General features: G+C 39.8%; 1 protein-coding gene across 1 annotated transcript in view; it reads right to left on the bottom strand.

The window, feature by feature from the left end:
• The window catches only part of ZFAND3 (zinc finger AN1-type containing 3), a 367,578-nt gene that overhangs the window by 32,305 nt on the left and 307,710 nt on the right, over positions 1-27,563 (bottom strand). Inside the window, exon 5 of the mRNA XM_054569313.1 lies at positions 1,392-1,559. Within this exon, the coding sequence (XP_054425288.1) occupies positions 1,392-1,559 (168 nt within the window). The remainder of the gene's footprint in view (positions 1-1,391; positions 1,560-27,563) is intronic.

Here is a 27,563-nt window from a genome sequence, read left to right as displayed (position 1 = left end):
CCACAAAAGATTAAACTCTGCAATATGGGTAAAAGTGGTTAGCCATCAGGCCCCAGAGTTTCCTTAGCCAACCACGGTATTCCCTCCTTGCCTGACCAAACACTTAAAACTACCTGGCAGAGTTGATCCAGGAGGAGCCTATGAATAACCTTCTCGCCTGGGCCATGCCACATACACGAATACAACTGAAGTCTGAAAGCTCTGCTGACAGCCTCTGCACCTACCTCTCTTCTTTATGCTTTCACGTAAGCATTTAGGAGGAAACTAAATGCCAACCTAAAAATAAAAACTTGTCCAGTGACACCTAGATCGCCATGCTGGCTCCCGTTTCTGCAGTTTAAGATATGCTTCTGATCTTGTTATGGACCACACATCCAAGTGTGTAACAGGAATTCCAACTTAGTTTTTTCCATGAGAAGCTGGTACTCTCTCATTTCCAACAAGGCAGATGATTGAGGGACAAGAGCAGCAACGGCTATGTCTTCAGAAGATAAAGACTTGGAGTAACCGGAACTTTCTAACTGTCAAGAGAACCATCTAGTCCCAACTGCCATCAGCAGTACTTGCAGGATATCTATGGCTATCCCAGGGGTGAGAGGAAGCTTCTTAAGCTCCTTCTTAAGTACTAAGGGTATAAGATTCTCAGAGACTAGACCTAGACCTCAAAGTCTGCCGGGTAACAGTTTTGTCCCATAGAATTATGCTTTAAATCAGGAAATAAGACGAGGGACAGGAAAACTCCAAGTCAGCCTAAATGATGCAGCTAAACAATTCTGTGTGGTCGAAGGGAGAGGAAGAACTGATCTAAGTTTTGCTCTGCTATGAGTATGCATAAAGTGCAACAATTCTAAGAGCTGGTATTACACTGGATAGATAATATTGTAGAAGAGGTTACTTTAAAGCTGTTTTCAAAAGGTTAACTGCTGATGAATTACGGTTCAAAGAAAATTTTCTAATCAAACTTTAATTTAGAAAGGATATGGGAGGAGAAATCTTCCACTTATTATACACAGTAAGAGATTCATTTAAAATTAATTTAATATCTAAATTTTATGGTACATATCCCAGAATTTTGCTAGTGTGGTTAATTTCTAAATAAGTCATCAATGAGAAGGAACCAGAGTCATCAGTGGGAAGAATCTGAAAGCAGTAAGCAGTGACAATGTAACTCTAAAGAACCATGTGACAAAGTAGTGGGGAATATTTTTGCTTCTCTGTATGTGTTTAGAAGTAAAAATCCTCTACTCCTGATTTCTCAAACCCTAATCCTATTGCTCTCAGAGGTTCACAGGAGAAGAACAAAGGGAGTCACCCTCTTAGGATAATTTCCAAAGCTATGTCAAGGTGTCAAGGACACGGTCTCCATCATGTTACTGGGGGGAGATGCTTACCGCAGCGGCATGATCCCAATTCTTGCTGCACCAGCTCCAGTTTGGTTTGGCACTGGAAGCACCGACGTCGACTCTTCTGTTTAGATCGGCTGGTTTCCTCAGATCGTTCAGTATTCTCCAGTAGTCGTGGCCGTTTCACTGGCGAAGCCTCATTCTCAGACTGAGAATCTGACCAAAACAACACATTTGGGGGTTAGGTTACTGTTTGGCCAGTTAAGCACAGCTGATTAATGTACTGCCAGGAATTCTTCTGACCAGGCTCCTGCCCCTTCCCAGGAATTGGACCTGTGTGAGCAACAGCCAGCTCTGACTGGCCTGGTTTATACTCCACAAATTGTGACAAGCATGAACCTTCAGGGCTGGACTTCTAACAAGCTAGATCTGAACCAGGAGAGGAGTATGAGTGTCGCTCAACGGAAATCTAGGTTGTTTTTAAAAATAACTGTCTCTACGAGGAGACCATTCAAACTGGAAATGGGATCCTCTCTTTGTACCCCTTCTTTGGGCAGTAGCTGTTTACTACTTGTATTGGTTATCTATCTTTTCTTGAATGTTTGCTGGTCCTCAAGTAGAATGTAATTTTTTAGAGAAGGTATTATGTCTAATACTTCTTTATACTGCCATGTTTGGCACAATTCCATACCTAAGCCAATGCCTGAAGGGTGGTCCATAATACTTTCTAGCAAAAACACTCATGTTTCTACTCCTAAACAGACAAGAATCAGGTTCTAATATTGGGAATAATTCCAACTGTATTCAGAGTGAAGGAGTATCCCTGCTTGTTTACCAGTGAGCTGTCCCGGGGCCTCCATTGTAGAGTGGTACAGAGGCACTTGGTACCACAACCCTAGGGTTGGTGCCAAATTGCCAGGTGGAGGGAGGTGTAGTGTGTGACAACTTGTATTTCATATAACCTCAAAAAAGTAACTAAAACACAATAAATAGGCAGTATTGTAATGTAATAGGCAGGCTGTGAATAACTCCTTCTGAAAAAGAACAGCACTTGGGGGCTCTGTACTGAAATTGTTGCCACTGCATACCGAGGATGCACTTCTTGCCAAGGTCCCAAAGTGGTCTGTGTTAAACCACCTCAGGGAGGCAATCTCCTAGACAATCTTTTTCAAAACAGATCCAGATCCTGCCACTCTTCACCCCTCCACCATCAATGCTGGTCCAAATCATCACCATCTCACCAATCCTAGCACAAAGGCCCTGAATGATGTGCCCTACTCTCATCTCTCTCACCTTATCTGCTGCTGCTCTCTCTCTTTGCTCCATCCACACTGGCGTCCTTTTGTGTCCTACCTCAGGGTCACTGCACCTTCTGTTCCCCTTGTCTTGAACACTCTTTACTCAGATCTGTATGGGATCTAACCTCTTTTAAGTCACATTTTCCTTTTTTTTTAAATTTAGTTTTAAATTACAGTTGACATACAATATTATATTAGTTTTGGGTGTACAACAGAGTGATTACACATTTTATATAACTTGCAAAGTGATCACTGTTCCTAATGAAGTCTTCTTCCCTGATCACCCTGTCTATACCAATCTTGGGACCCTTCCTTCACATTTCCTTTCCTCCCTCTACTTGCCTTTTATTCCTCTATAGCACTTATTTTGACTTGCTTTGTTTGCTAATGTGCCCTCTATGCCTACGACTCAATATATAGTTCTCGAATGACTGAATCTTCTCTTAGGCTTCTCCTGGTTTTCTAGCTGAAATGGATCTAGTAAGAAGCAGCAGACGGTTAGCTGCATTTCAATGAAGGCTGTATCCTTTACCCCAGGCTTCCTCTGTGTGAAGAAGAAGCTACACTTCATCAGAGAGTGCTCACTGTGAGGTCTCGACAGTGAGGATGGTAAGCGTTAGCTCACAGCCCCACAGCCCACGGAACTGTGCACTGACTTACGGAAGGCACACACTAGTCTTAGCAATTGCAAGCTTCATTTTTCTTTTCATTTAGTTCTTCCTGTCCTACATGACCACATGACATTTTCCCCAAATACAAACCAACTAAACAAAGCCTTTGATGAAAACAAATGAAAGCAAGTTCAGCCTATTTCCCAGCTCTGCTGAGAGAAGCTGTCCAAACCTAGTCAGTGTGATGACTGAGGCAGCCGCAGACACACCAGGTCCCCTTCCCTGGCCCGACAAGAGTAACAAGCAACAATCTAAATGTAAATCATTACAAAGCAGCCAGCCCAAAATAATTCACCTAGTATGAGCCACACTGCCCTCTGGGAGTCCTTTTTAACAAATCAGCAATGGCACTATTTGTATTAATAACCCTATTTAGGCATGACCCCCCCCCCCATTTTTTTTGCAATGAGAAAATTCTAGAGTAAAAGTCATACAAAGAAAAATGGTGTCTGTTCTGAGACAAGGTTCTAAATCTAGAGTGTACTTACAAGAGGTGATCCATCAACCCCAGGGGCCAGGGTAGAAGAGAGAGAGAAGGGTCCACATAAGAAGGGGAGGCAGTTGAATCTTTTGCATTTATTAATATTCTTAAAATCTGGAGGGCCTTAAGATGATGACAACACACCTCTAACGAAAAAGAGGTGCACTCAGACAGTACGCCTTTCATTCACACCACTGTCTGATAAAATTGAGTGTGTGTCTGGAAATGCAGAGCTCACAAAGCTGTTTTTCACACGAATCTGTCCCAAACTGTCAAATGTGCTGTCTACCTGCATAGCACCCATCTCCATTTCTAAAGCAAATCTTTGCTACAGGGAGAAGACAATCTTCTTTCAGTGTGGCAATGCTATCCATAGCTAACTATTTTTAAATAGGCCAGGAGTGATGTTTGAAGAAAATATTTTTAAATGTATGATCCCTAAACTGGGAGACAGAATTCATATTTACATTAATCATGATCATCATTGGTCATCAACAAACAACCCACTTGATGGGGCCCCCTAAAAATATGGAGGCCTGCCCGGGACTGATCTCTTTTCTTCTAATTCTCCATCTTGTCTGACCAATTAGCATTCAATAACAAAACTAAAGAGTAAGTCTGCTTGGTCTCAAGCTCACATTTTCCTTTATCCAATCCACATTATAGATAAAGACTACTGAGTTATTTGTTCTGGTAGGCAGGAGGCATGGGACATTCTTGAAATAATGGGTCCTAAGGGAGGCTTCTGATGCTGCCAACAGCTTCTGGCTGCACTGCACTGGCCATCCTAAAAGAACACCGCTCAGCCCTAGTCAGCCCTCTGAGAGTCAATGCCTCAGCATCTGCACAAATCTAAGACCAAAGGCACCAGTGTATAGAAGGACTAAGCCAAGAGAAGCAGTCCTTCAATGATCCTAAACTAAGAGGCACAAATTGTTTACCAGAATGTGTTAGTTTTTAGAATCAAGGCAACATCCCTAGACATTAAGAGATCCATCATTTTTTTACATGCTGAAATATGTCCACTTAACTTTCTTCACACAGCCCATTGCCTATTAAATGGAAAGGAATCCTGTGCCCTCTATGCCCCCTACCACAAAAAAGGAGGGGAAACATGCTCTCTAAACTGTTTACCACCCTCTATACAATGCCATCAGGGAGGTGACTGTTATATATAATTTCTTGGTGAAACAAACCATTCCTTGGCATTTTCTCACAAGCCAACTTACTGTTTTAATTAGAAGCTAATAATATAAACAGCAGTCTACAGGATCATCATTATGTCTGAAAAAGAAATTTACATCTCCTCTGCTAATTATTTAATGAAACTTTGCGCCAGGGGTGAGTTGCCTAAATAAGAGAAACAGATGTCCAGGACACGGATTCTAATTATATAATAATGAACTAAATAATTCAACTATTCAATGATATTTTATGTCAATTAAAAAAAGACTACCAGAAAGAAAAGATCCAAACATGGTCAAAACTACAATAATTCTAATCTGAAGTCCATATTTGACTAAATTAAACTTTGGTTCTTTATTTTTATTCACAAACATCATTTCAGTTACCCTGCAGCATTTGGAACTTCCTCAGCAATGACAGAAAATACCTAACAGTCTACTTGCGTAATTTGACTTGGGCAGTAAGGGTTAAATACGGAGAGAAAGGTGAACAGAAATAACTCTTACATGTAGCTTTAACTGTCAGAAGAAATGAGTCCTTGCAAGGAGCATGCTCATTAGCAGCAGGAGGAGCTGTAGTGGCCAGATAAAAACTGTTCCCACCCCAGGAGTTAAGAGTGATTTCTAATTAAGGTCATTCATAAAGGGCCAACAGAGCACATATCTTTTCCAGTATGCTTTTTTCATGAGAACACAATCTAGTCTGTATATACCCACACAAGAGACCCTTTTTCCCCCTCTGCCTAAATTTAATAGAATGAGAAAAATATCACATCAGATCTAATCAAGAATTATAATGTGATTAAACTAGAAATAAAAATCTGAGAAAAAGTATTTTACCCATCAGTTTCCTAGGTTTGAAGGTAATTAGTGCTTAATTTGTGACAGACAAATAAGTATAGTGATTTTAAAACACACAGTCTTCAGAAGAGAGAAATTCTTCTAACTGTACTTTTCCTAGCCAATCGCAAAAGTAGTGCTAAGACCTTCAATTTAGAAACACAGTTTAACTGGAAAGCTTGACTGGACAACAAACAGAGATACTTCTTTTAAAATTCCGTTCTGCCTCTGACAGAAATTCACATTTGTTCCTTACTGTCACTGTTCTTGTCTTTACTACTCATGTTCTCTCCCAGAAATTTTCAAATAAATTGTGTCAGGCCTGTCAGAGTTGAATCCCAATCTTTTGTCATCTCCCCTCACTGTGCAGCCGGCAGCCTACACACACCCAGGACTGCTGACCATGACTGTGGCCTTCTGACACCTCACGAGGGCTCTTCGTCCTCTATACAGGACAATCCTCACAGTTGAGACTAGGAGAGTGGGAGAAGTACAGTGGCAACAAAGAGAAGGACGCTCTCTTCCATTCTCTTCACTCATACCTTCCCTCACTTCTAAGAGAGAAAGATGAATCTGTTTAATCTCAGGCTCTATGGCAGCTTTTGAGGTACTCAATTTTTTTTTAGAACCTATCACAGTCTCTTGACAGAGTGACATTTATGATCCCAACAGCCTGTGCAAACATCAGTAAGAGCAATAATTAATGAACCCTCACACATCACTGCTATCTTGCCTTTGACCACTTAAAAGCAGCTTAAGCTACTAAAACCTCTGTCCATGAACAGCATCACATTCTCACTGACAAAACTAGGAGACTTAAAAAATGTTTTATAGGTATTTTCTCTGTGTTTCTCCTCATGCTGTACTTTCAGAGTTTATGCAGGGATTAGATTCATCCTCTCCTTGCATTTTACTGTGTGTCATGAATGACTTTAGGAGAGAAAACTCCCTTATTATCCATTACGAACTTTTCCCACTTTATTCAACTGGGACTTCCCCCTTCTTTCTTATCTTTCTAATAGCCCTTAGACAATTTTGGAATAACACACTTGTCAAAAGTTATTACATGGACAGAGAAAGAAGTTCAAGTCTTTGGAAGAGGCTGATTATTAAAATTTTGTGCCAGATCCCTTCATTTTCACTTGATATATGACATGGAGATGAATCTAGCTTGAAATACACCTAGGATGTCTTGTCTTAGATCATAACTATTTCAAAGGTCAGTTGTTCTCAAACTGCCAGGCAGCACTATTCTTAGTCGCTCTTTTCTTCTATCTCCACCTCCAAATCCCTCCCGGTTATTTTTCTCTGGCTGTCTCCTATGCTATTAGTGATACTGGTCTTCTTCATCACAACCTCAAGGCTGAAAGCAGACCTCTGACTCTTCTTCCCTGCTGAGAACACAAGATTGGGAGACCTTAGGGTATCTCTATCTCTGTCAGTCTGTCTGTCTGTCTATCTGTCTATCTATCTATGTATCTATCTATCATCTATCAGTAGAGCTGACTATTTTGGGAGTGCACTTGAACTTTTGGGGTCTCTGTCCTCTTCAGTATGCTTAAAAAACATAAAGCATCAGGCATCTTCTTGGAGGTCATTTTATCATCTAATCATCTGATTTTGGTCCTCATGACAGCAGTGCAGAAGCTGCTTCTGTAGGGACTTTTCTGGTTGAAAGATGGCTTAAAGAACAGCCGAACAGTGATGAGTCATGACATGTACCCTTCAAGAGATGAGCACCCACATGTCCCAAAGTCATGTTTTAAAGCTGGGATCAGGTCTGTCACTTCCTCTTAGTCCATTTCCCCCCTCTGATTCCTTCTATAAGGGTAGCTGAAAGCTGATTTTGGTGGAACATCTTGACACCAGAAAAAAAAATGAGTATGAATTCATGAAAAGATCAAGTAGGAGAACCTAATGTGCTATGGTGAGAACAGCTCTCCATTAAATAAAACAATCTTTAAAATTATGGCACTGGAGTCCAACAGTTCTAAAAGAAGTGTTTTTCCCTCACCTTTTCTTTCTAATTAACTGCCTTTTATTTCTTTTGCCTGCCTATTGTACTGAGTAGGCTTCAATATGATGCTGCATAGGGGTGTTGAGAGAGGACGTCTTTGTTCTGTCCCTAACCTCAGGAGGAACTCAGGCACTCAGCCTTCAAAGTACTCAGCCTTCGTCCAACTTCTTAATTTGAAAAATTTCAAACATATAGAAAAGTTCAAAGAATACTACAACAAACACCTGTGTAGACTCCATTCAGATTCAACAACTGTTAATCTGTCACATTACTTTATCTCTCCCCTCCATATTTATACTCCCTCCCACAAAGTATCTAAAAATAAGTTGCAAACATCAAAATATATATACACGTACAGCTAGTAATAAGGGCATTTCCTTACATAACCAAAATATTACACCTAAGAAAATTAAGAATGCTTCAATGTCATTCTAGTCCACATCCAAATAATCTCCAGTTTTCAAAGTCATGCCCTATCAAGTTTCATATGTTACATCTGGATCTTACGTCTAAGTCTCCTTTGATATACAACAGTATGTGCTCCTCAAACTGTTCTTTCTTTTTTACCTTCCTTTATTCAAACATGGACTTTCTGAATAGTCCTGGATAGTCTTCCTGTGGAATGTACCTTTTCTTTTCTCTTTCCTCCTTTCTTTCCTCCCTCCCTCCCTCCCTTACTTCCTTCTCTTTCTCCCTTATCTTTTTAATGGCATCATTTAACTTGTAAGGAAGGAGATTTATAGTTGTATATCTTCTCTGCTTCATATCCAAGACCAGAAATTAAAACTTCCAGCAGGCATCTGAGAAATCTACATGGTTGGAGGATTGGCACAAGTAGGGCCAGTGAAGAAGGTCAAGTACTGTATAATCAGCTCAGTTCCTGTTGCTCCCTGGCAATGAGGGGAGGAATGCTCTTTTTCTAACTGCCTACTTGCACCCCTGCCACATACGGTACACTAGACTACAGTTCATCTGTGCCTTAGCAAGGAATGGATGCTTAGGCAAGCATGAGGAGATGTGTTTTAGCCCATGATTTCTTATAGTCTGACGGCACTGTCTGTGGCTGAAGGTGGTCCCAAAAGGCCACAAGTCATTCCTCCGGTTACCTCCTTGGCCTTTTTCTGATTGCCCTTCCCCTTCTGACTGATTCTATGGTGTTGCTAATTGCTGCTGTGAGATATCTCCTCATTGCTGAATCATTCAAATCTCCAAAATTCTTCCTTAGTTTAAACCTAAGGAAAAATTTCACCAGAATTAAAAAATAGAAAATAAACACCCAGGAAGGTTCATTTACAAAAATAATCACAATCTTATTAAGTACAAAAATAGTCTCAGTTTACATGATCTCATTTATTTAGGCCTCTAGATTAATGACCATTCTAATCAGAGCCATGGCAATAGTAAGTATTTCATTCATTATTTCTCAAGTGACTATTGTGTGCCAGGCACTGGGTTTTGAACTGGCAAATCAGAACTGTGTATAGCAGTGATCTCCCCCTTCAAGGAGACCACAATCCAAAGGGAAAGCCATATATACAAATAAACCTACAGCATAATAGTGGCATACTAGTATATGAGCAGAATGCTATGAGCACAAAATAAGGTAATGATACACTTTGCTTGGTGGGGTGGTGATTAGGAAGCAGTTGAGGAAAAGGTCAAAGAAGGTACCCTCTTGATCTTAAGAACTCTACTGTACATATGTAGAGAGGTGATTTTTTAGCTAACATTTGTCATCCTTTTCTGTGAGGCCTGTTTTCCACAATACCACTTGTATATAAGTTGTTGCTCATCCACCTTCTAAGTTCTCTTTACCAAAAATCATCAATTCTCCATTTCACAGTCTGAGAAGCAAAGGCATTTGGAGAAGACCATTTCCAAAGGTCTTTAGGGGAATAAACTGTTATTTATCTTTCCTCTACGAGCCCAACTGGTTCAATTTTTTTTTTCTGGGCGTGCACAAATATCTCACTAAAATGTCAATGGCTAGTTCACAGTTTTCCTTCCATCACATTTATTAACCTTAATATTCGTCCATCTGTCTGCTCCCATACGTACATAGCTTTAACTGTCATTTTTTCTTTATCAGTAATTTCCCAAGCCCATTTTCTTTTTATATTATCAAAATAAATAATTTATTTTGATATGATGGTAGGTTCATATGTAGCTATAAGAATCAATACAGAAAAACTCTATGTACCCTTCACCCAGTTTCTCCCAGTGATTACCTTTCGAAAACTCTAGTACAATATCACAACCAGGATACTGGTATTAATACAGTTAAGCTAGAGAATATTTCTATCACCACAGAAATCCTAATGTTGCCCTTTTACAGCCATGCCTACTTCCCTCTCTCCCTCCTTGCTCCGTGGCAAACACTAATGTATTCAAGAATGTCACATATATGAGCATACACACAGACATATAAATGTATCCCTTTGTCCAAACTCATTTTTAAGGCCTCTCATCACAGTAGATAGATATGACAAAAGAGATTCCTTAAGTTAACCTTCGGTAATAATTGCAGTAACAAAAACTAATACAAAGCACTCTTTAAATGCTTTTATGTATGTTAACTCACTTAGCTTTTATAACAAGACTATGAGGAATGTACTGTTATTACCTGCATTTTAAGATGAGGTAACTGAGGCACATGTTAAGTGAATTGTCAAAGATCATACAACTAGTAAGTAGAACTGGGATTTGAACCCAGGCAACCTGGCCTAGAGTTCTTGCTCTTAACCACTATGCTATCTTATCGCCAACTGTTGTCACACTTCAAGATTCTACTTCTGCTTTTCCATGAGCATACCTTACCATGAAGGTGAATTTCTTCTACTTCCTGTGTACAAAAATGCTGCAGTTTTTAGAATGAGGATGTTAAGGCAGATCCTGGGCCAGGAAGGGAATGAAAACAAGCACCTCTCTCTGTTCCACTTAGAATCTTCTTATCCAAATATTGTGGTGCAATTTCTTTAAGATACATCTCTGTTGAAGAGTTGGAATAACCCAACTTGTCCTCTGCTCTTAGAATATGATTTATAAGGCATTTCTCATACTATTTCATGCCCATTCCTGCTAACTCTCTGGATTTCTGTGGATTGTAGACACAGTATTTAATTTTCATAAAAATCAGCTTTATTTTTTCTTCTCATATTATTTAAAAAAAAAAAAATCTGCCCACAAAAGTTTCTTTACTATTTATTTGTAGGATGATACAAAAAACGTTTCCTTTCTCTCAGTAACAAAAGAAAAGCCAGTTCTTGTTATTTGAAATTTTGTTTGTTTCAATGGTCAGAAAAGGTAAAACATGCCTTCTCTCCTTTACATGGGCCCCACAGGCAAAAGACAAAGCTTTCTCTTCTCAATCACCCTGCTAGCTTCCTACCCAGCTCATATACTAGACCTCTTTAAAAAGGCACAGATGAGGGCGGGGAGACAATAACCCACTCCTGGGTCATCTGAAAAACTGCAGCTACTACTCCTGTTTAGGTGTCATTCTTGCTGCACTATTTACTTAAAGGGTTATCACCAGGAGCTAATTCTACACAGAGGTACTGGTCAGCAGACCTGTCAGACTAGCAATGCAGTAGTCATCCTTTGTGGCTGGTACTGGTCTGGCACCACTTCCTTGTTTCAGCTTCTCTATTTGAAAGACCTGTCCTGCCTGCCTAACTAAATCATGTTAGTTTTCCTCATAGATTTTTTCAGTTACTCATTTTAACTGACAAATTATCCTCAACAGATAATCTTTCCTTTTTTAACCTGCTTGGGTATTTTAGAGTCCAACAACATTACAATGCATTGATTTTTTAAAACATTACATTTTAGCACCGATAGAGTACAGAATAAGGTAGCAAGGTGGTACAAACAGAGCGAGAAGCAAGGTTAAGAAACCTAAGAGAAAGATATACGTCTCAAAGGCCACATGCCCAGGTTCCCCAATTTATGTTCCTGACCACAAATCAGATGTATAATCATGAGGGTTCTAACACCCTTACAGTACTAAGACTGGTCTTGAACTTCTATTTTATTATCTTTTCCACAAAACTAAGATCAGCCATGATTTATTTTCATTTGCCCAAACAAAGGGAAATTTGAGAGAATCTATCAAGTATCTGTTTATCCAGATTTACTTTCACACAATTGTGTGTAAGACAATACTGTTTTCATTTAGTTTCTTAGAATGCTCAATTAGAAGTTGACTAAAAATATGAAGACTTCTACTTTGTAGTTACATGAAGCCTCGGGGTTTTCAAATTATGTTATATAAAATTACATAACTGTTTTAAGCACCTGGGCAGTAGACAGCCATAGACTATGGCCACTTCTTCCTACTGCTGACTTATATTTGAAGAAGCCTTGGAAGGAAGAGATAGGCCAGAAGTCTTCAAATAATATTGTACTCCACTATCTCGGCCTCCAAAGCATGAATGATCTGCCCAGGGGTTAACCTGGTCTTGCTTTGGGTTTTGGGCCAGGAAGACTGAAAATAGGTGTTCTTTACAGAAAAACACTGAGTATGAGGGTAGGGTTGGGAAATGGGTAAAGATGAGACACTAATTCAATTTTTTTGACTTTTTGTTAAAAACATAGAGACAAAAGATCAAATATTCAAATGCAAATCATCTCATGCCTATGAAACTGTGTTTTAAAAATTCCAGTTCTTTTGCCTGTCTGACTTATAATGCAAGGCTCTAAAGGGCAGGGGTAGAGCTGGCTATGTTTAGTACTCCACTGGTGCTCAACAATAAAAAAACAATAACAACAACAACGATGATGATGATGATGATGATGGTAATAATAAAGAATAACCCTATAACAGGGAAGGAGTTCCTAATGATGGTAATCTCTCAATGAGAGATTGTCATCCTGTAGGCTGTATTCCAGGCTTAATGTAAGAGGAAAAAAGTTTTAATGTTTTTATTTTGCTATTAAAAAAAAATCAGCTTGAATGCATAACTAAGTACTATAGATGTTAAAATTAAATAGGTGATTTGTTTTTAAACTATTTTGGTTTCTAATTTAGCAGTAGCTTAATTCAGCTCTCTCTACTTATCGCTTAGTTTTTTTGCCACCCAAGGTCTAGTCTTTTGGTTCATTATTCCCAGGGTAAATCCTTAAATTTATAAATATTTCTGTACCTCATTTTTACTCTTTTTTAAAATCACTTTTCATTTTCAGTTCCAGTTCACAGACAATATCACAGTAGTTTCAGGTATACACCCCAGTGATTAAGACATTACATAATTAGTAGGTGATCATCCCAATAAATCTCATATCCATCTGACACCACACATAGTTATTAGACCATTATTGACTATATTCCCTATGCTGTACTTTACATCCCCATGGCTATTTTGTAACAACCAATTTGTACTTTTTAATCCCTTCACCTTTTATACCCATTCTCCCAAACTCCCTCTGATCTGCCAATTGTCAAAATTTTCTCTGTATCCATGAGTCTGTTTCTGTTCTGCTTGTTAATTTATTTTTGTTTTTTAGATTCTACTTGTTGACATATGTGTACTTATTGCCATTTTATTTATTGTTCATATTTTTTAATCTTTTTCCTCCCTCCCCCTCCTCCAAGAAGACTCTAATATTCCATATAACACTGGTTTGGTGGTGAGGAACTCTTAGTTTTTTCTTGTCTGGGGAGCTCTTTATCTATCTTTTGATTCTATACGATAGTTTTGTTGGGTAGAGTAATCTTGGTTGTAGGTCCTTGCTTTTCATCACTGAGTATTTCTTGACAATCCCTTCTGGCCTGTAAAGTTTCTATTAAGAAATCAGGGTCGAAAAGATGGTGGAGGAGAGAACAGGAGTCACGCGGACCTCCTCCCAAGACCAAACTGAAATTGCAACTAAATAGTGGAGAAATCACCTGGAAACACCTGGAAAACAATGGAACAATAGAGGGAGAGGAGCCTTGGAGCTGCGGACAGACAGTGGAATCAACTCTCACACATCACAACAGGTGAGAAGTGCGGTAGAGGCTTGAGGGGGTGGGCTGGGCGCCCACGGGCACCAGCATAAGAGGGACACTGAAACAGCCAGTTGGATCCCTCTAAGAAGAACAGAGTCTGAACCATAAACAGGGACCCCCTAGACTACAGCAGCTGAAACCAGGAAAACGGACAGATAAAATGCAACCCCGAAAAGCTTAGGGGCAATCTCTGCCATAGACAGGCGGCTGGAGATGCAAAGAGACATTTAAAGGGCCAACACAAAAATGTGCAGTGGCGGCCACCTTCCTTGATCTCTGGGTAGAGGCGGCAGGAGAGTGGGCTGGTGCCTGAGGAAAGACTGGCGAGGAAAACTTTGTGAAGAGAACTGAGACGGTAGCCGGTGGAGCCCCGGTGATAACTCACATCCCACTCTGCAGCTACCATCTTGTTCAGGCATAAGGGAACCAATAAACATGCCTTCTGCGCGCTCCACACACAGCTTGTGCACATGTGGGCTGGGGGCTGAGTGCAGACTGGCTGGGAGAAACAGAGGATCCCTGGCCAAAGGGGACACATAGCTGCACAGAGAGACTGGAGACGGAGGAGTTGGGGAAAGATCTGGAGGATTATCTGAGATCCCCAGAGCAGACTCCCTCCACAGTCCTTAGTCCCAATTTGTGCAGGCAGGCCATGCCCCCAAAGCACGGAAGCGGGCGCAGGAGCTGGAAGGTGTGTGATTACAACGCAGTCCGCAGAAATAGTGGATCCCTAGCCAAAGGGGTCACAGAGCTGCCCAGAGACCCTCGAGGAGAAACTGGAGACAGAGGCATTGGGGAGTCCCAGTGCTGACTCTTCCCCAGTCCACAATCTACATCTTGCTCAGGTGGACTAATGCCCTGAGTAACAGCAGCATATAAGGGCAAGATAGTCCCACCATCAGGAGGCACTGATCTGCCCTGTGGTGCCTAAGCCTGACAGATGAGGACAAAGTGACTAGATTGACAATCACAGGAGACAGGCACAGACAGTAGATTCCGGGAAGGCTCAAACGAATGGCCCAAGGTCAGATAGGGTCAACAACTGACATCATCAGAGGCAGGTCCAGAAAGGAAAGAAAAGGAAAAAAATAAATAAATAAAAAGACCCGCCTATCACCATAGAAGTTTAATCCACAAAGTCAGGAAATCTAGACGGATCAATTGAAGAAGAAGCAAAATAAATAAATAAAATGAATAAATGAATGAATGAATGAATAATAGACTCTCACAAAAATGGGAAGAAAAAGAAGCTTCCCCCAAATGAGGGGAAAGGAGTAATCCCCACAGAGAGGGAGAGCTAAATGAAATAGAGGCAAGGGAACTATCAGATATTGAATTCAAAACAATGGCTCTAAGGAAGCTCAATGAGCTCAGTGCGCTCAAAGATAACTATGAGAAACTGCAGAGAAACTATCAGGATCTTACAGCAAACTATAGCAACCTGGAAAAGGACAAAGAAACTATCAAGAAGACAAAAAGGATATGAAGAATACCATTTCTGAATTGAAGAACACAGTAGAAGGAATCAAAAGCAGGCTAGATGAAGCAGAGGATCGAATCAGTGAGCTGGGGGACAAAGTAGAAAAAAAGCTCCCAGAAAGAGCAAGAAATGGAAAAAAGACTCAAAAACAATGAAGAGGCATTTAGGGAAATGCAGGACAACCTGAAACGCAATAATATCTGCATAATAGGGAAACCAGAAGGAGAAGAGGAGCAAGGGATAGAGAACCTGTTTGAAAAAGTAATGATGGAAAATTTCCCCAATTTGAGGAGAGAAAAGGTCTCACGGGTCCAGGAAGCACAGAGGGCCTCATTCAAGAGGGACCCAAGGGGGCCCACTCTAAGACACATCATCATTAAAATGGCAAATATCAAAGACAAAGAGAGAATCCTAAAGGCAGCCAGGGAGAAACAGGGAGTAACATACAAGGGAGCCCTGATATGGCTGCCAGCTGATATCTCAACAGAAACACTGCAAGCCAGAAAGGAATGAAAGAAATATTCCAAGTAATGAAAAGCAAGGGCCTACAACCTAGGCTGCTCTACCCAGCAAGGCTCTCAATTAAAATAGAAGGGGAAATAAGGAGTGTCCCAGACAAAAGGTAGCTAAAAGAATACATTTCCACCAAACCAGCACTACAAGATATGCTAAAGGGACTGCTTTAAGAAGATGAAGAAAAAGAGCGAGAAAGAGAAAAACACAGGTACAAAGGGAAAAAACGAATAAGTTGCTATCAATAATAACTCTCAATGTAAATGGACTAAATGCCCCAATCAAAAGACACAGGATAGCTGAATGGATAAGAAAACATGACCCACACATATACTGCCTATAAGAGACCCACCTCAGAGCAAAAGACTTACAGGGATTGAAAGTAAAGGGATGGAAAAAAATATTCCAAGCAAATGGGCAAGAGAAGAAAGCGGGGGTAGCAACATTTATATCAGACAAAATAGATTTCAAAACAAAAGCCATAAACAGAGACCCAGAGGGGCACTTTATAATACTTAAAGGAAGAATCTATCAAGAAGACATAAACATTGTAAACTTATATGCACCCAACATAGGAGCACCCAGATATGTAAGGAAAATCTTGGAGGACTTAATAAAAGACATAGACAGAAACACACTGACAGTAGGGGATTTTAACACCCCACTGTCAAAAACGGACAGATCTTCCAAACAAAACATCAACAAGGATATTGTGGAGCTGAATGACGCATTGAAGCAAATGGACTTAACTGACATATATAGAACCTTACATCCCAAAGAAGCAAAATACACGTTCCTTTCAAATGAGCATGGAACTTTTTCAAAGAAGGACCACATGTTAGGACACAAAGCAAACCTCAGCAAATTCAGGAAAATTAAAATAATACCAAACTTTTTCTTGGACCACAAGGGCTTGAAACTGGAAATCAACCTCAAAGAGAAACTTCAAAAACTTGCAAACTCATGGCAAGTAAACAGTAGACTATTAAACAATGAATGAGTCAATAATGAGATAAGAGAATAAATCAAAAAATTTCTGGAAACAAATGAAAATGAACATAGAACAGTCCAAAACCTATGGGACACAGCAAAGGCAGTCCTGAGAGGGAAGTTCATAGCAATACAGGCTTACCTAAAAAAGATAGAAACATTTCAAATAAAAGACCTAACACTACAACTTCAAGAACTGGAGAAACAACAACAAATAAATTTCAGAGCAAGTAGAAGGAAGGAAATAATCAAGATTAGAGCAGAACTAAATGACACAGAGACGAAAAGAACAATTGAAAGGATCAACCAATCCAGGAGCTGGTTCTCTGAAAAGATAAATAAAATCGACAAGCCTCTAAGCAGACTCATCAAGGAAAAAAAGGAGAGGACCCAAATTAATAATATCAGAGATGAAAGAGGAGAAATAACAATTTCTGATACCACAGAAATACAAAGGACTGTACGAAACTACTATGAACAATTATATGTCAAGAAATTTGGAAACCTCGATGAAATGGACAAATTTCCAGAAAAGTATAATCTTCCAACACTGAAGGAGGAAGAAAGAGAAAGCTTGAACAGACCAATAACATCTGCGGAAATTGGAGCAGTAATCAAGAAACTCCCGGCACACAAAAGCCCTGGGCTGGATGGTTTCACAGGAGAATTTTATAAAACATTTAAGGAAGAGCTAACTCCTGTCCTTCTCAGACTATTCCAAAAAATACAAGAGAGGGGAAAACTCTCAGACTCTTTTTATGAGGCCAGCATCACCCTAATCTCCAAACCAGATAAAGACCCTACAAAGAAAGAAAACTACAGGCCAATTTCGCTGATGAACATAGACGCTAAAATCCTCAACAAAATATTGGCAAACCGTATCCAGCAATACATTAAAAACATTATCCACCATGATCAAGTGGGATTCATCCTAGGGATGCAGGGATGGTTCAATATACGCAAAACAATAAACGTAATACATCACATAAATAAAAGGAAAGACAAAAACCACGTGATCATCTCAATAGATGCAGAAAAATCATTCGATAAGAAATAGCACCCATTTATGATCAAAACACTCACCAAAATGGGAATATATGGGGCATTCCTTAACATAATAAAGGCCATATGTGAAAAACCTACAGCCAACATTATACTCAACGAGCAAAAACTAAAAGCTTTCCTGCTAAAATTGGGAACACAACAAGGATGTCCGTTTTCACCACTTCTATTCAACATGGTATTGGAAGTCCTAGCCACAGCAGTCAGACAAGAAAAAGAAATAAAAGGCATCCAAATTGGAAAGGAGGAAGTAAAACTATCATTATTTGCAGATGACATGATAGTGTACATAGAAAACCCTGCAGACTCCACCAAAAAACTACTCAACCTAATAAGTGAATTTGGCAAAACAGTGGGATACAAAGTCAAAATTCAGAAATCAAAGGTATTTTTGTACACCAGCAATGAAATAGAAGAAATCAGAAAAAAAAAACAAAACCACTCAATATAGCAACAAGAAAAATAAAGTACCTAGGAATAAATTTAACCAAAGACCTCTATGCAGAAAACTATTCGACACTGAAGAAAGAAATTAAGGAAGACACAAATAAATGGAAGCATATACCGTGCTCATGGATTGGAATAATAAATATCATCAAAATGTCCATACTACCCAAAGCAATTTATAGATTCAATGCAATCCCTATTAAAATACCAATGACGTATTTCACAGAAATAGAACAGAGATTTCATAAATTTATATGGAACCATAAACGACCCCGAACAGCCGCAGCAATTTTGAGGAAAAAAAAAAAACTAAGTAGGAGGGATTACAATATCGGATATCAAACTGTATTACAAAGCCACTGTAATCAACACAATCTGGTACTGGCAGAAGAACTGACATATAGACCAGTGGAACAGAACAGAAATCCCAGAAATAAGTCCAGGTCTATATGGGCAACTAATATTTGGCAAAGGGGATAGAAGCATAAAGTGGAGTAATAATAGCCTCTTTAACAAATGCTGTTGAGAGAGCTGGACAGCTATATGCAAAAAATTGAAATTTGATCATCAGCTGACACCATGCACAAAAATAAACTCAAGATGGATAAAAGACTTAAATATGTCGCAACACCATAAAAGTCCTGGAGGACAACATTGGCAGGAAACTCTCAGACATTCCATGCAGCAATTTTTTCAGCAATATGTCTTCTAAAGCAAGGGACATAAAGGAAAGAATAAACACGTGGGACCTCATCAAAATAAACTTCTGCACGGCAAAAGAAAACATCAGCAAAATGAAAATCGAGCCAACTGTATGGGAAAATATATTTGCTAATGATACATCAGATAGAGGCTTGATCTCCAAAATATATAAAGAACTCACTGGACTCCACTCCAAGACAACAAATGATCCAATCAAAAAATGGGCAAAGGACCTGGACATACGCTTTTCCAAAGAAGAGATACAGAGGGCCCAGAGACATTTGAAAGGATGCTCAGCATCAGAGAAATGCAGATCAAAACCACAATAAGATACCACATCACACCGGTCAGAATGGCCACCGTAAACAGATCAACAAACAACAGGTGCTGGCGAGGATGTGGAGAAAAGGGAACCCTAGTACTCTGTTGGTGGGAATGCAGGCTGGTGCAGCCATTGTGGAAAGCAGTGTGGAATTTCCTCAAAAAGCTGAAAATGGAACTGCCTTTTGATCCAGTGATTCCCCTGCTGGGACTATACCCTAAGAATCTCAAAATTCCAATTCAAAAGAATCTATGCACCCCAATGTTCATAGCAGCACAATTTACAATAGCTAAGTGTTGGAAGCAACCTAAATGCCCATCAGTAGATGATTGGATCAAAAAACTATGGTACATTTACACAATGGAATACTACGCAGCAGAAAGAAAAAAAGAACTACTACACTTCGCGACAGCATGGATGGAACTAGAGAGCATTATGCTAAGTGAAATAAGCCAGGGGGTGAAAGACAAATACCATGTGATCTCACCTATAAGTGGAACCTAACCAACAAAACAAAGATGCAAGGAAAATAAGACCAGCAACACTGAAAGAAAAAGAAACCAACAGAGACAAGAGGGAAGGAGGGACGGGTGGGCAGGGGAAAAGGAAGGGAAGGGGTAAGTGAAGAACATACAGCAAAGGACTCATGGAGAAAGCCAAAGTGGGGAAGGATTGAGGGAGGGAGAGGGTGGAGGGGGGCAGGGGAAAGTGGGCGGGGGAAGGGAGAGACAAATGTATTTGGAAAAATAATTTAAAAAAAAAAAGAGAAATCAGCTGACAGTCTTAAGGGAGTTCACTTGTAGGGAACTAACTTCTTTTCTCTTGCTACTTACAAGATTCCCTCGTTCTTTTTAACCTCTTGCAGTTTAATTATGATGTGTTCTAGTGTGGGCCTCTTTGGATTTATCTTGTTTGGGACTCTCTGAGCTTCCTGAATTTCTATATCTATTTCCTTCACCAGGTTAAGGAAGTTTCCCGTCATTACTTTTTCAAATAGGTTTTCAATTTCTTGTTCTCTCTCTTCTCCTTCCTGTACCCCGCTGATGCAAATGTGTGTATGCCAGAGGCTCCTTACACTACCTTCATTTTCTTGGATTCTTTTTTCTTTTTGCTGTTCTGATAGGGTGTTATTTTTTGCTTCCTTATGTTCCAAATCACTGATTTGATTCTTGGCTTCATCTACTCTATTTTTGATTCCCTATAAATTCTTCATTTCAGTTAATGTAGCCTTCATTTCTGACTGATTCTTTATGGTTTTCATGCCCTTTTTTATGCTGTCAAAGTTCTAAGTTCACTGACCATCCTTATAGCCAGTGTTTTGAACTCAGCATCTGGTGGATTCTTTGTCTTCTTTTGTTTAGATCTTTTTCTGGAGTTTTGTTGTGTTTTTTTTCATTTGGAATATGTTTCTTTGTCTCCTCATTTTGGCAGCCTCCCTATGTTTATTTCTATGTATTAGGTAGAGCTGCTATGTCTCCCAAGCTTAGTAGAGGCTTTATTTAATAGATGTTCTGTAGGGCCCAGTGGCATAGCCTCCCTATTCACCAAAGCTGGGCACTCAAGGTGCACTCTCCACTCTGTGGGCTGTGTATACCTTCCTGTGGTATGACAGCTGAGCCTTGATTGCTGTTGGCGCATCAATGGGAGGTATTTACCCACAGACTGATTGGCTCTAAGGACTGACTGCAACCACCATGGAGGATCAGCTGTGCAGGGTCCCGCCCCACAAAGCAAGACTTAATTCAGTGGAGCTCTGGTGCCTGCTGAGTTTGCTGCTTGTAGGGGCGGTTGGGTGGTGCTTTGACATGGCCTAAAGCTGCCCCCTGGGTGCCTGGCTCTTGGGCCTCCCACGGGATGAAGGCCAAGTTCAGCTGTTTCTTGTGTTCTGCTCAGGTCAACCTGGCATGCACTACAAAGGTATCTGTAGATGGTTGCTACTTGTGCCAGGCTTGAAGGTGCCAAAGAAAGGGTAACTGTGAACCAAGTCCAGCTGCCACTAGTGCCAGGTCTGAGGCTACTTAGCAAGAAATCTAGGGCACAATGAGGCTAGATGCTGCTTGTTTGAGAGATTTTAGAAAAATCTGAAACATGGGCCACACAGACTGTATGGAAAAGTGACTGAAAACAGCTTGGGTGGGGTGGGGTCTCAGGGAATCACCAGAGCGGGGCAAACAGTGTGAGCCAGGTTAATGGAGACTCAGATATGGCACCTGCATCTGGCTTTGTTGTTGGGAAGCTCAGAAAAGGACTAGTGGCCTCTGCCAGCATTTCTGTCTGGGAGAAAGCTGCCCCACCAGCTCTTGTCTTGATGCCAGATGATTTAGTTCCTCCCCATATGTCCCTGGTGCCTTTTGTACTGTTACTCCAGTGCTGGAGTCCAGGGGGAGTGAGTCTGTTTAAGTCCATGTTGGGCCCTTTAAGAGGAACTGCCTGGGACTCCAGAAGCCTTCCATCTCCCTCAACCTCAATCCCCACTGGTTTTCACAGCCAGAAGCTACGGAGACTTCTCTTCTTGGCACTGGAAACCTGGGCTGGGGTCCTGGCATGGGGCAGAGACACCTCAATCCCCTGGAGGGACCTCCACAACTGAGATATCCCTCCCAACTTTTATCTGCCATGTATGGGTGTTCTGCATCTCTGTCCGCCCTACCAGTCTCAATGTGGCTGCTTCTTTAAATCCCTAGCTGTAGGACTTCCATTCAGCTAGATTTCTGGTGGCTCTGAATAATGGCTGTTCTGTAGTTTAGTTGTAATTTTGATGTGGTTGTGCAAGGATTCAAGTCCTATGTTTATCTATGCTGCCATCTTGACTGGCCATTTCAACTCTTTCTAATGTGAGAGTAAATGAACCTCAAGTTATAATTTAATACATGATGGTAAACTGCCCAAAGAAAGCCTTGTTCTCCTCTCCCATGAATATATTAGGTGTTCACTACTCAAGGTATAATCACTGTTGATGTAGGTACTACCAAGAGTGTAGTGGGTTGAAGAAAGCTGCCTTAAGAAAATAGCTTATGAAGTAAAGAGAAATAACCCCACTTGTAAAGTGAGCTTCTGGAAAATCAGAGGCAAGGAATTCTGCATAAGATTACTGTGAAAATTGTTCTTAGGCCCTGGCAGGGTGGCTCAAGTGCTTGGAGCATCACCTCATACACTAAAAGGTTGCAGGTTTGATTCTCAATCAGGACGCATGCCTAGGTTGTAGGTTCAATGCTCGGTCAGGGCATGTACAGGAAGCAACTGATCCATGTTTCTCTCTCACATCAATGTTTTTCTCTCTCCCTTTCTCCCTTCCTCTCAAATCAATAAACATAGCCTTGGGTGAGGATTTAAAAAAAAAATGTTTTTAGTTCATATTTGAAACATCAGAGGAGCAAGTACCTAACATTTTAACCTCAATTCAGCTGACTTTGTTCAACACTCTTCACTGAAAGTACTATCATCAAGATGTCCCAGCTATGAACAACCATATTAAAAAATACTTTCTGGTCTGCCCAGAAAGTACCCAGCCATATAACAGTAAAAAAAAATACATGTTTATTAAAGATTCAAGATACAAGAAACATTATACCTAGGACAATGGCACTTCAGTTCCCCTCAAAGTAGGCACCTGGGGACCTCACACAGCTCTCCCAGTCTCCATCAGCTGCCCCATCTTATTTTCCCAAATTTCATCAACCGTCTGAAATCTCTTCCCTTTCAAAGGTGATTTTAATTTTGGGAAAAGCCAGAAGTCACAGGATGCCAAATCTGGGCTGTAGGGGGACTGGGTGATTTGATGTTTCACCAAAAAGCTCTGCATGAGACATGATGCATGAGCAGGTACAGCCCAGAGCTGTAGACTTCTGAGTTGTCCCCATAGTTTCCAAGAAGGAATGTTCAAGTTTAACACAAAATTTGATGCAGATCTGTTGCTCTACTTGTTCATTTTGATGCGACGGCCACACAGTACACATGCTCAAGTGGGAGCTACCACTCCCACTAACTAGCACAGTGAAGTTACTGTTCATGCGTGCCCATTCCAGTCCACCCCCCTTGGCTGCCAGGTTACATCGATGTCACACAAACCGTTCTTGTTATTTTAACAATGGTTGGACTTTGTTCAGGCAGACTTGGTATTATACCAATGTTAATTTCCAAAGTTTGAAAACTATTATAGCTATTAATATAAAACCTTGATTGTAAGAATTACACACTGAATATTTTAGTGTAACAAAAGCAACTTATTGAAATGATTAGAAATATGGATATAATACACACATGCATGCCAATGGGTAGGGAGAAAAGAAAAAGCCAATGTTCGATGTGGTAAAATGTTAACACCTAGGGACTCTGTGGTCGGCGGGGGGGGGGGGGGGGCGGGGGGGGGGGGGTATGCTCCTGAGAACTCTATGTAATCTTCTTGTAACTTTTCTGTAAGTGTGAAGTTATGTTTTTTAAAAACCTAACAACTATATTCCAGAGTAGCCATATCTGGAGATGAATGGTTAGAATGCCTGCTTAGTTATTTCTCAGAAATGTTGACACTACTTAGGTTTGATGGGAAAGTGTGTGACAAAATGGTTATAGCAGGTAATCAACAGTAAGGCTAAAGCTAATGCTTCTACTGGTTTGTAGTGAAGTCAACACTCATCTGGAAGTACACTTTGGTGATGAGGCAGACTTTTACATGTTACTCTCGTAGTCCATACTTCCTCCAATTGCAATAAGGACTCCTTTTTTAACTGTGTCAATTACCGCAACTGCTGTTCCAAAAGGATGATGATCAAGACCTTAAGATGTGATTTTAATTTCCTAGAAATCCATTTTCTAGAAATGGATTTATCAACAGGCCACCAAATAAAAAGTGGATCTGAATCCTTGTCAGCTACAGATCTATCAGTTAATGCCAAGCTGGAAAACAGACTCTGCTGCAGCTAACACATGCTGTTCAAATCAGGACTATGTGAGTTCTTTCCCCAAACCCAGATTTTTTAAAAAAGTCATCCTGCATATCTGGACATACATTTCAAGCTGTAATGTAATACCATCTCTGGAAAAGAGTTATTCAACTTTCTTTAGGAAAAAAAGCAGCAGCATTCAGTGTATTTTTTCAAATAAATATTGGCCCACATTCAAGGTAAAAATCTTAAAGGTTGTCTGTTATATTTTTTATCCTTTGTTAAAGTAACAGAAAAATTAGTACAAAATCTGAGTTAAAATGCCCTATTTTCTTGCTTATATATGTATACATTTTTAATAAATTTCGAAAGAGTGGATGGATGTGGAAAATGTGTAACATGCCTCATACATCTTTCCAGTGAGCTAAGAAAGATGTGGTTTACTTAAAATTCTGAGTTGTGGTTCTGTTAATTGGGAATGGCTTTCCAAAATGCTGTGGGTGGATACTGGTAATGAAACAGAGAATTCAGAACAGCAGGGAGCATAAGGCCAAATAAGCTTTTACAGTAGTGTGTGCGCGCACACTAAAAATTATACGTATGTAGCAGGAGACTGGTTAACTGAGCTCACAGACGCACTTGGCTATTAAGATAACTAATCACAATATGAAGTCCCTCATGACAAAACTAATTCCAAGGTTAAACTGCCTGATTTTTAATCATAAAGAAGTGAATTTATTGGCTAAAGTTCTATCATGTTGTTGGTCTGGATGCAACAGCCAGTTTTGTTTTGTTTTTTTAATCAAGATTTTAACCAGAAGAAAACTATCAACCTTCTGTGGCTCTTAAATTTGTTTTTCCCCAGAAAAAAGAGGAGTTCTCAATTCTAAAAATAAAAAGTGTAGAGAAGGGCTCAGGAATTGAGTTTTGGTTTTTTTTTTTAGAAGCCAAGCTCATGAAATTTCTGTAAAAATTACTTCCCATCAATACATACAATAAAATTTTACTTTTAAAACAAGGTCTAGAAACAAAACAAAACAAATAAAGATGAAGTTTTGATCTTTGCAGTTCCGTAGCCTTCTTTTCTTAACGGTTTTCTGGGTTTCCTGTCATTCACAGCCCTCACCTATTCAAACCAAGGCTGGTGACTGCTCTCCCCTCCCCCTTTGTCTTCACTGACCCTGACCTTCCTTTCTGTGTTTGTACTCTCCAATCAGCTCAGCTTCCAGCCTTCATTACCAGTTTCTGATTCCACTTCTTTTTCTAACCTGACTATCTGAGTTGTATGTGTTCTTTCTCACTTTCTACTACCTTCCCTTAAGTTTCCCTTCACTCTCCTTTCATTCAGATCATCTGATACCTTCTGTCCACATCTCTATTACCTACTGAGGACTTACAAGGTATCATGTTAAGTGCTTTAAATGCAGTTTCATTTCCCTCTATGATTAGGTCTATTATTTTATAAAAGAGAAATATCAAGGCCCACAGAGAGATTCAACAATTCTTTCAGTTACATGGTTAGTAAAAGGGAGTACTAGAATGTGAATACACATAAACTGCCTCTAAAGCCCACATTCTCAACTACCAACTTCTGTATTTCCTTCCCTTCAGGATTAGGAGCTTTAACTTGGGTACATTCTCATCTTCTAGATTTCCAAGAACTACAACATTATATTGAGGCTACCCTTCCCTTTTATTTCTCATCAATCATTAAATCAGAAAGCACTGGTCTGACTTTGTCCCAGATAACTTTTAGGTCAAGAGAGCTAACCACATTTTTCTCTGACCCTTCCCCAGACCCAAGTGAAATAAAAACACAAAAATAACATGAAGAATGAACCCAGAGCAGTATTAATAAATTGTGTGTTTATCATAATCAACAACAGATTTTAAACAAATGTCCAGACGTTGATAGCAATGGTAGTGGGTTGAGGCTGAAGCCTGGTGACTGCAGAAGTGGCAGCCACTATGTGACAAGCAATGCAGAATGAGAAGCAGGGCAGAAAGGGGGATCCATGGAAAGTGTGTATGTAGAACAACTGTACAAATCCATACCTTCCATCCTTAATAGCAGCCTACATTTACTTGGGAAAAATCTGGACATAAAGAAAGTGAATGACCCATCCAGACAAAGCTCTTTCTATGGCCCCTCAGAGTTAAGTCCTCCTCCTCCACTTAAGAGCCTTTATAGCAGGCTCTCAACTTCCTCACAATAAATTCTGCTGGTTTACACTGTGACTCTACTCAATCCCATACAGAGTCCCAATAGATTCCCATGCAAAAGAGAGATTTGGCAGGCACCTGACCCATCCATTTATGCCTTTTTTTTCCTTTGCTTATCTTTTCTTTTTAAAATCATGTTTATTCTATTGTAGTTGCTCAGTTTTCCCCCTTTGCCCTCCTCCACCCATCCATCCCACCTCAACCCCTGCTCCCACAGTCAATTCCCAAACTGTTGTCCATGTCCACGGGTCGTTCATACATGTTTTTTGTCTAGTCCCTTCCCCTTCTTTCCACCATTGTCCTCCTTCCCCATCTCCTCTGGTCACTTTCGGTCTGCTCCATGTTTCCATGTCCGTGGTTTATTTTCTTCATTAGTTTATTTTGTTCCACTTATAGGTGAGATCATATGGTATTTGTCTTTCACCAACTGGCTTATTTTACTTAGCATAATATTCTCCAGTTCCATCCATATTGTCGCAAAAGGTAGGAGTTCCTTCTCTTTTTTATGCAGATTTTATGTATTTATTTTCTTAAATGTCAAAATCTATTATAAATTATTAAAAAATTTCAATCCCTTATAAAGTCTCAGCAATTAAAACATGACACCAGCACAGAAATAATCAAGTGGATCAATGAAATAAATTGAGCATCCTAGAAACAAATGTATATATCTGTCTAACAGTGTAATATGATTAATTGTTATTTCAAATCAGTGGGGAAAATAATGCTTATTCAACAAACGAAGTGCATGGACCACTATTACTTGAAATAAAAGATATAGAGCTCTATTTCACACATTATACAAGAAATATTCAAGTGAGTTAAAAATCAATATGTAGAATCTAAGGAGCTTTAGGAGAAAATACAAAATAATATTTTTCTAACCCTGAAGTAACATATTCAAACCCAGGAGCTATAAAGTAAAATATTGACAATATGACTATATTAAACATGTAAGACTATACAGTAATATACATATAAAAAAGTTAAAGTACAAGGAATAGAATGGGAAAGTATTTGCAACACAACTAAAAAAGGGTTAATTTTTCCTTTGGGAAAAAATTCTACAAACATTTAATCGAAAAATGGATAAAGATAAGCAAAAAAGTCATTTAAAGCTT

The sequence above is a fragment of the Pteronotus mesoamericanus genome, unplaced genomic scaffold, assembly GCF_021234165.1.
Source record: "Pteronotus mesoamericanus isolate MK-2021 breed Mesoamerican mustached bat unplaced genomic scaffold, CSHL_Meso_final contig_20, whole genome shotgun sequence".
Taxonomy (NCBI): Eukaryota; Metazoa; Chordata; class Mammalia; order Chiroptera; family Mormoopidae; genus Pteronotus; species Pteronotus mesoamericanus.
The sequence above is the reverse complement of the archived record's forward strand: the minus strand, read 5'-3'. Positions and strand labels throughout refer to the sequence as shown.